The sequence below is a fragment of the Mesoplodon densirostris genome, chromosome 16 (assembly GCF_025265405.1).
Source record: "Mesoplodon densirostris isolate mMesDen1 chromosome 16, mMesDen1 primary haplotype, whole genome shotgun sequence".
NCBI classification, from domain to species: domain Eukaryota; kingdom Metazoa; phylum Chordata; class Mammalia; order Artiodactyla; family Ziphiidae; genus Mesoplodon; species Mesoplodon densirostris.
In genome coordinates, this window is record NC_082676.1 from 26251854 (window position 1) to 26261016 (window position 9163).

Sequence of the window (9163 nt, forward strand, 5' to 3'; positions counted from 1 at the left end):
AATGTCCTGTTATAAGTCATAAATGTGTTCTGATTAACCAGGTCACTTGTATCCAGGGGAATCTTAGACTGGTTAATTAGGAATTGAAATTGTTAGGGGAGGGAAGGACCCATCCGTGGGCTATAGGAAGAAATCCAGAGAGCAGTAGGAAGAAAATAGTATCCAGAGATGGACGGTGGGTGTGTGTCCAGGCAGGAATGCAGTTTGGTGCCATGGTCAGAGGGCAGCAGGACCAGTGCTGATAGTCCCAGGTGTGTGTATGTGCCCGTCTTTATCCACCTTGATTCTTGGGGCCTCAGCCCTGGGGGACTCTCAGTCCTGACCTAATGCTTGCCCAGAGAGGACATGAAGGTAGTTAATGCCTGGGTTCTCTCCAAGTCAGGTCCTGATTGCTCGTTTCCAGTCTGGAAGGTCCTTTCTGTATTTCAGGTCTTTCACAGTCATAACAATCATTCAGCTGCTTACAGAATTTAACTACTCATCCTGAGCTCAAAGATATTCTACTTCTGTGAGTGTGGAAGATGTTTCCCCTCTTAAATCCTCACCAGAAGACGCATGCTGGTTTCCTACAATAAGCCTTCTTGCAGTTCTGAACCACGGGACTGTCCTCCCCTGACGCTATGTTGGTTGGTGGCAATAGCAGGTGGAGATAGTGGTGGGTCCGGACACGATGGCAGGTGTTTGGCAGGCGTTGAGAAACACCAGCCTGAATCTGTTCATTCTCACAGGGTCAGTGGGGTCTCTCAATGTCTATGATGTTTCCGTCCTTGATTTGCCTTTTTGTTACTCTGTGACCTTGTGCGAGTCATTCACATACAACTCAAGGCCCCAGCTGTGGAGTGAAAGGGTGGGGCTGATCCTCTAAGGACCTCAAACAGTGAAAGCATATTTATCTTTTATTTGAGGGGACAATGTCCCCCGGCCTGGGTAGCCCTTCTTCCTCTTCCTTCTTGCATCCAATTTTTCATAAATCTTACCTGTATTCACAGTCTCAACTTCCTTACATCCCATTCTCTTCTCAGTTCCTTAAAATCAGGTTTCTTCCTCTAAAAATATGACTCTCACCCAGGGCATCAGTAATCTTTTCATATGCAACTCCCATGACCCTTCTCTGTGCTTATCTTTCCCAAGCCTTTCAGCAATGAACATTTTGGACAGTTTGTCCTTCCTCCTATACTTTCTCCTTGTCTTCTTCATCACCCTCTTGCTGAGAGAGCAGAGGAGAGGCCAGTATGACTGGATTCAAGTAGGCAAAAGAGAGGTGGTAGAGGACGTGTATCTATCAGCCTCTTGGACGTCGCCCTCGAGGTCCCCCAGGCACTTTCACATAGCAGGGCCACAGCTAAAGGCATAATATTCCTGCTGAAATCAACTCGTCCCCCCATATTTCCAGTTACCTTTGGGATTCCCCACCTGAGACACGGACGGGAGCCTCACCTGCTCCCTCACCTCCACCCTTCCAGGTCCACTTCCTGAACAACTCTCTAATCTGCCATTTTCACTTCTTGCGTGGTATCTTGTGTATCATCACATCAACACCTGGAATGTTACATCTACCCAACACCCTGTCCACCCATCCTAGGAAACCCAGAGCAGTCTCTCTGAAACCCACACCCATCTGAACATCTTCCCGTCCTGCCTAAGACCATTAAGATTTCCAATGTAAGGTCCAAACTCCGTTCTACAGCTCCAACCACTCAGGCCAGGGCACTTTCCCAACTATGAGCCCTCCATGATGGTGAAGAATGACAAGGCACCTTGTGCAGAGAAAGGACAGTTTTATTTGGTGACGAAAATGGAATGTGACACATGCCTGGTGGGAGAGAAGAGGGAGCAGTTTCCTTGGAGAGAAGGCTGCTCCTGTTTCCAGACATGGCCGTGTCATGGTCCAGGACATGGGCCAGCCTTCTGTGAGCCCTCGGGTGCTGGGCAGGGCGTGGATCGACCGGCAGGAAATGGTTCTGTTGGGACAAGACCCCAGCCGGAATGGAGACTTGAAGTCTCTGAGTCTTGCTGGTATTGGCCCATCATCAAACCCCCCCTCCAGAGGGCGGGGAGGAGGCTGAGACCCTAAGGCTGGGGTGATCTTGACCCTGAAGCCCGGGGTCAGGGGGCTCCTTGTGCATGTGCTTGAGTGAGTGTGTGTCCATTTGTACGTGGCACGTTTGCATGTGTGTGTACATGTGTGCGTGTGCTGACATGAGAGTGTGTGCCTCTGTGTGTCTGTCTGAGTGACCATGTGTGTGTCCGGGCATTTGTGTGTGTGTGTGTGTGTGTGCACGTATCCACGACCATGTGTGTTTCTCTTTGTAGCTGTGTTGCAGTGCCGCCGTTGCAGTGTCTCTCCACCTCTGTCAGCATTTCTGTGGACTTCTCTGTGCATCTTGGTGTATGTCTATGTGGCTGTTTGTCTCTCTCTTTAAATATCACTGTCCCAAGCCCCCTGCTGCCCCCAGCAGGAGAAGAACAGCCAGCTCCCAAATCCTGCAGAGTGGGTTGCAATACTCACTCAGCTCAGCAGAGGCCAGGTCCCTTCCCGGAAGGCTTAGAGTTTGATTCCAGCCCGTACATCAGTGCATCTGGAAAATGAAGAAACTGTAACCACAGACCAGAGTGAAGGAGCCCAGGGACCTCCACAGTCCCTTGGAGGCCTGGGACTAGGGAATGGGAACTCTGAGATCCAACCACGCTCAGGCAGGGCTTGGAGGGGACCGTACCGCCTCCACCAACCAGCCCAGCTGTTCTCAGTGTCAGGGCTGATGGGGGGAGATAGAGTCTATGCCTCAACATGATCTGGATAATTCAAGGCAAAGAAGAAATCTGAAATGGGGAGAGTTGAGGCTGGAGGGACCTAGATGTCCCACGTGTGCAGGGACAGAGCTCCCTGGGGGAAATCCCTGCTCCTGCAGTGGGGAGAGAGGGCTTGGAAGCAGGTACTTACTGACGGTGGAATGTACTAGAGTGTCGTCCAAGTGACCGAGAGCCTCACTGACCAGAGGGCACACCTGACCCAGGGGCAGAGAGGAGAGTTAGGCGAAGTGGTACCTTAGGGAGACCCTGGCAGCAACAGCATCCCCAGTATGCATTCTCTGGGGAGATTTTCCATCATTTTTCTGTATCTGAGAGTGTCTGATTCGAAGCAGTTGCACAGATGAATGTTCACACATCCACACTGGGTGGAAGGAGAAACTGAAGGCATGGGTGAGGTGCCCAATCACGTAGTGAACTGCTGTTCACTCTGTGATCTGGCACCTGTTTCTGAATAGGGTGGACTACCCTGGGAGGGGTGAGTTTCTGGTTATAGGAGCCACCAAGGCATAGGCTGGGTGGGCCTGGTCTGCAGCCATAGTGGGGGTGGCCTGGGAGCTTCTTGGGGCAGGAGCCCATCTGTTTCAGCTGTAGTGTGGACACACACGGGGCCTGGCCCAGAGCAGAAACCAATCAATACATTTTGAAGGATGAAAAGAAGAAATATGGACAGATGGATCAATGGACAGATAGACTGATGGATGGAATTTACTTATCAAACTGAGAGGCTCAGAAAAGCTCACCCCAGGGGCTTCTTTTAGCCTGAGAAGCTCTAACAGCCAAAGATCAGGAGCCCCCTCTTGTACTCACTTACCTTGCCCTGCACCAGCCCAGGAAGGGCATTATTCAAGGTCCCAGTGATGCTGTCAATAAGGCTTTCACTGGGGAGGGCGCCCAATCTGAAACAGAAAAGCCACAGGCAGTGCAGGGGCCTGAGGCTGATATGGAGAAGCACTTGTATGTGCCCACTGCAGTCTCAGCACTGAATAATGGAACCTGGCCTCGTGCATCCACACCCACATGATCCACAACAAGGGGCATATCCAAAAGGAGTGAGACACTGCACAGCAGCACACATACCAGGTACGTGTAGAATAAACCCATAGTTCCAGGACACAGTAGGTGTTCAATAAGGCTTTGTAGAATCCATAAATGAATGAACAGTGCTTAGTATGTAGTTGTCATGAGGACTCAATGAGATGATATGTGTGATGCACAACACGTGTTCAGTAAACGTGAGCCATGATGGGGACTACTCCTGTATATTATACCTGCTTCCATCTCCCTTGCAGCAGTAACTGAAATAGTAACCCAGGTAGGCTCCATAGCTAGTTTACCCTTTACTGGCACAAAGCATGTCCACATCTATTATTTTAGAGGATTCTGTCAATAACGCCAAAGTAGCTCCATATTGAAATTATCTGAGAAAGCTGAGACTCAAGTTGGGGAAGCACTGTTTAAGTCCACACTGGAAGCCCTGCATCTCTTGCCACACCCCCCAGGTAGATGGGGCTTGAGCTCAGATTTCTTCTTGCCTAATCCAGCACAGAATTGGTCAGCCTGGCCTAAGAAGGGATAAGTGACCATTTACCTATTCATCCGTCCATCCATCCATCCATCCATCCATCCATCCATCCACCTATCCATCTTCTCACTCTTCCACCCTCCCACTCATCCATTCTCCCATTGTTCTATCTTCCCAACCATCCATCCATCACCCCATCCTATTGTTTCTGGACAGGAGTAGCCACCCCTCTGGCCTCACCCATCAAGTAGGGAGATTTGCAGGCTTCCAGGGGAGAAAGTGCAGTTGCAATAGACGAGGTGGAACTTCTCCTGTTCATCTGTCACAGCTAAGAGTTCTGCAGTGTCATTTAGCTTCACAGCCAGCATCAATGGACTTCTGACCAAGGGCCTGCAGAGAAGACAGTCTGTTGCAGCTGGTCCCACCACATCCTAAGGCAGAGGAGGCTTTTCTCCTTGACAGAAATGCCAGCCATCTTGCCCACAGCTGTACTCATCTCATTTCCCAGTAGGGGAAACCAAGGCTCACAGAGGTTAAATGAGTTTCCCAAGTGACTCAAGGTCACTCAGCATGGCAGCAAATGAGCTGAAGTTGGAGGCTCAGGTCTGTTAGACAGACTCTAGCACCTTTTTTTCTTTTTGACTACCCAAGATCATCAGGGCCTCCTCTGGTGAGCCATCCTCCCACTCCCCCTTGGGACCCACTCACAGTTTCACTTTGAGGACCATGCCCAGAGGGATGGTGACATAGAGACGATGGCCATCAGGGTTCTGCAGGAGGACAGGTTCCAGCAGCTGGGGATTAGTGATCTTCAAACTGCCCAGGGAGCAACATTGGAGGGAGAACATTAACTCCTCTAGTTCTAAATCTAGAAACCACACCTAACTTCACCTTATCCATCCCAGAGTGGGAGCTACCCATGAGGTGGGATGGAGGAGATAGGAGGGGAGTCTTGCAGCAAAAGCCACATGGGTTTCGAGTCTCATATCAGTTTTTCCCAAACTCTGCCCTGGGTCAGATCCGAACACACACATGGCCCTCTCCTCATCTCAAGTCTATAAGGTATTCCAGGATAGAGACTGTGTCTGGGTTATATTTTCATCCTGTATACCAGCTCAGAGCCTTACAAAGAAAGGGCCTACTTTATATTAGTTGACTTTGTAGACTGATGAGCAGGGGGGTAGATGGATATGTGGGTGGATGCATGGAAGAGTAAGTGGTTAGATGGAGGGAGGATGGACAAATAGATGGATGGATGGGTAAGTGGCTAAGTGGATGATGTCTGGGCAATTGGAGTAAGTCCTTCACAAACATTTATGGTAGGAATCACTCATCCTGCCAAGTTCTTCAATGGCAGGTCAATCAACAATGTTTATCACGGAGATGGAGAAGCAGGAAGTCAGGGAGAATGGAGAGAGCGTGGAAGTAAGTCTCTTCTCTGAGCCAGCCACTGAGCCAGGTGATCTACATCTTTCCAGTCCTCCCAACAGTTTTTCTCTGTGGGCACCATAATCTTTGTTTTACAGATGAAGAAACTAAGCCCAGAGAGACTGAGTACCTTGCCCCAGGTCACCCAGCAAGTACATGGTGAATATAAAAATCAACCTCAAGCCTATCTATCTGTCTTCTAGTCAGGGGCAAGCACTTGGGTGGGCAGGAATCATGGGAATAGCTTTGACCCAGTCCTATGAAGGATCTAGGCTTTGCTAGCTCACTGGCATCAAGCTTTCTACTATTGCTCCTTGCTTAGAGAGCTTTCAGGTGGCTCCTGGATTGTTCATCTTGGATTGACATCACATGATGATGTCACTGAGGAGAGTAGCTTACACTTTCTTGCTTACATCAAAGGCCACAGTGTTCTAAGGGATTTCACAGGTGAGGAGAACAAAATTACTGTAATATAGTGGAAAAGACCTTGGCTTTGGACTTAAGTCAATTAGAGTTAGAACCCTCACTCTGCATCACTCCTGTGGTGTGATAACAGGCACCTTTCTGTGCCTCGGTTTTTCCCATCTGTAAACTAGGGATTATTAAATTGACCTCAGAGGACTATGGTGAGAATTATAGATGATGCTGGGGACTCAGGACACGGTTTAGGATTGGGGGCAATTGCTAGTTCAAGAGGGCTGGTGTTGCCTGCCAGACTGTGAGGAAGGTCTCAGCCTGAGTCCTGGCCTCATGTTCAGACCACCCCCCACCCCACTTCAGGGCCACTGCCTGGGGCTGTCAGATCTCCAACGGGGGTTCTCTGGTGGGGTCCAAGGCCCTATTTTAGGGCTACTCACTCAACGATGTTGTCCACGAGGGGAGTCAGTGAGGTCACTTTCCCAAGTGGGCCCCGCAGCAGGGCACTGGGAGGGTTCCCTGCAGTCTTCAGGATGTCCAAGAGCGGAAGGTTTTCGAGACCGCCCAATAGATCCTCGGAGAGCAGGCCATTGCTGAGAGCTGGAAATGGGTATGGGGTCCTTGGGGGTCAGATCTGACAATTATGGGTCCTCAGTCCTTACCCCCTTTTATCTCTCTTCCCAACCAACCACACACACACACACACACAGACATACACACACACCCCTGAAGGAGGTTGTCACAGACTCTCACTTACCACCTGTCAAGCTTCCAGCAAGATCTGTGGAACTCAAGGGCAGGGTCGGAATCATAGGCAAGGGCAGTGTCTGGTCCAGGGGCAAGGTCACGGCTTCCAGCAGGACCAAGGTCTGGGCCAGCAGCCCACAGAAGACAACAAGGCCCCCAGTTTGAAACATCTTCTCATTCAGTATCTGTGGAAAGAATGACAGGTCCACTGTGGCACGAATACAAGAGAGGAACCCATCCACCGCCTGCCCCTGCACACCAGGGAGTGAATAGCACTAACTAACACGTTTCCTCCGAGCCAGGCTTTGGGCTGAGTCCTCCACACTCAGGCAGTGGAGGGGAGGGGACGGAATGGGCCGATCTCACCTGGCTTCTCAGACGTCCCAGCAGATGTCTTGGTCTCCTCTTCCCTGCTGGCTACTGCTGAGGAGGCAGCCTCTTTTATAGTGTGGGAATCCGGAAACGAGCAGTTGAATGATGGGCTTCTAGATAACTCAGAATTCTGCAATCTGGTGGTGTCTTTCAAAATAAGATACCAAAGTAATAATTGCTCTCCAAAGTAAATAATTGCCAGTTACAGTAGTAGGTGGGACAGTTAAGCCGTTTGATTGACAAGTTAAACAGAGGAAAACTTGAGATGGGGATGTTACTCAAGACTTCATGGTTTCACGTGTGGGCCTGAGGCTGGGGACCCACGCTCTGAGGGCCTGATGATCACACTTGGAAACCCTGGGAGAGGCAGCCGGTGGAGCCCAGGAAGGGACCTCAATCTCGTATCCAGACCTTTTCCATTCCTGGTCCAATTATTCTTTTCCAGTTGGAGGGCTCTTGCTCCCAAAATGTCAAAAAAGAGTCAAACTGTCTCTGATTTCCCTACATCTGGGGCACCCCTCAGTTCCAGCGCAGGGGAATCCTGACTTCTGAATCCTAATTGCATGACAGTCACATGCTGGGGGCTACACATCCTCACAGAACCCTGGAGGGAGGGGTTGCTGTTCCTCCTTTGCAGAGGAGAAAACTGAGGCCCAGCGGGGTCAGGTGCCCAAGGCACAGAGAGGATGGGGCAGAGTTAGTGAGACAGGCTGGGGCCTGGGACCTGGGACTCTTTGCTGCACTGCTTACACCTGGACAAATGTCTCCTCAAGCAACAAAATACAAAGAACTCTAAGGGACTAAACATAACTGCGTGCATGGGCAGTTGGGGCAAATTATGGACAACAAGATACAAAAGGACCTAAAACCCATCTGCCACTTCTGAAGAGCCAGGAGCAAAAACAGAGTACTGCGCAAGCCCCCTGAACTCAACACCACCAGAGGGGTGGGCAAACTACGTAAGCCACCCCTCTAGCCTGACCCCTGGACGCACCCCTACCCTCACCCCATAGAAGGAACCAGCTTGCCCTGCCTCGGGGGGTGAGCAAGGGAACCTGTTACTAGTTTTCACTCCCCCCTGCTGCAGCAGGGGCGCCCATAAAGCCTTGCCTGAATTTCTTGTCTGGCCTCTAGTCAATTTCTATTGATTAAGGAAGGCCAAAAACCCTGGTCAGTATCATTAGGACTCAACCCATTGGATAATAATAACAATAAAAACAGTGTCAACAGCTAATACTTGCCAAGCTCTTGCTGAATGCCAGGCGCGGCATCGTTTTTCACCTCCAGCCCCTCACAAATCCTCACAACCCTGTGTGGCATGGGAATGAGTATGTCCATTCTACAAAGGGGAAACTGAGGCTCGGAGTGTGAGGTGACACGTCCAGAGCCTCATAGTGGGCATGGGGCCCAGGCATTCACGCTCTAGTTCTTTCTCTTTTTTTTGCGGTACGCGGGCCTCTCACTGTTGTGGCGTCTCCCGTTGCGGAGCACAGGCTCCGGACGCGCAGGCTCAGCGGCCATGGCTCACGGGCCCAGCCACTCCGCAACATGTGGGATCTTCCCGGACCGGGGCACGAACCCATGTCCCCTGCATCGGCAGGTGGACTCTCAACCACTGCGCCACCAGGGAAGCCCTAGTCCTTTCTCTTAATCACTGGGCTGAGAGATGAGGATGCCTTGGGCACGCTCTGACCGTTTTGCATCCCCCTGTCTGTGAATGTCATGCCTCCCACTTTTATAACCTGGAAAATGCTTTCCAGTTTCCCAGGCCTGAGGGATTGTGTGACATCCTGGTCTCTACCCTTACCCTTTCTTCTTCCCTTCCCCAAATGAAGTAATGAGGCAGTTGTTACCACCCCTTGGGCC

General features: G+C 50.7%; 1 protein-coding gene across 1 annotated transcript; it reads right to left on the reverse strand.

Annotated features, from left to right (window-relative positions):
- Window positions 1-2514: 2514 nt before the first annotated feature.
- On the reverse strand, window positions 2515-7095 carry BPIFA1 (BPI fold containing family A member 1). Its single transcript, XM_060079178.1, has 7 exons — window positions 6936-7095; window positions 6619-6778; window positions 5042-5149; window positions 4574-4723; window positions 3623-3707; window positions 2942-3005; window positions 2515-2579 (listed from the first exon to the last, which is right to left on the reverse strand). Exons 1-7 carry the CDS (start codon window positions 7093-7095, stop codon window positions 2515-2517), a joined length of 792 nt encoding a protein of 263 aa, XP_059935161.1.
- Window positions 7096-9163: the final 2068 nt, after the last annotated feature.

Coding starts and splice junctions, on each gene's coding strand:
- BPIFA1 (XM_060079178.1), bottom strand. CDS start 7,095: ATGTTTCAAACTGGGGGCCTTGTTGTCTTCTGTGGGCTGCTGGCCCAG. Junction 5,150..6,618: donor CTCGTGGACAACATCGTTGA/GTGAGTAGCCCT, acceptor CTCCCTGGGCAG/TTTGAAGATCACTAATCCCC. Junction 3,708..4,573: donor CAAATCTCCCTACTTGATGG/GTGAGGCCAGAG, acceptor TTTCTGTTTCAG/ATTGGGCGCCCTCCCCAGTG.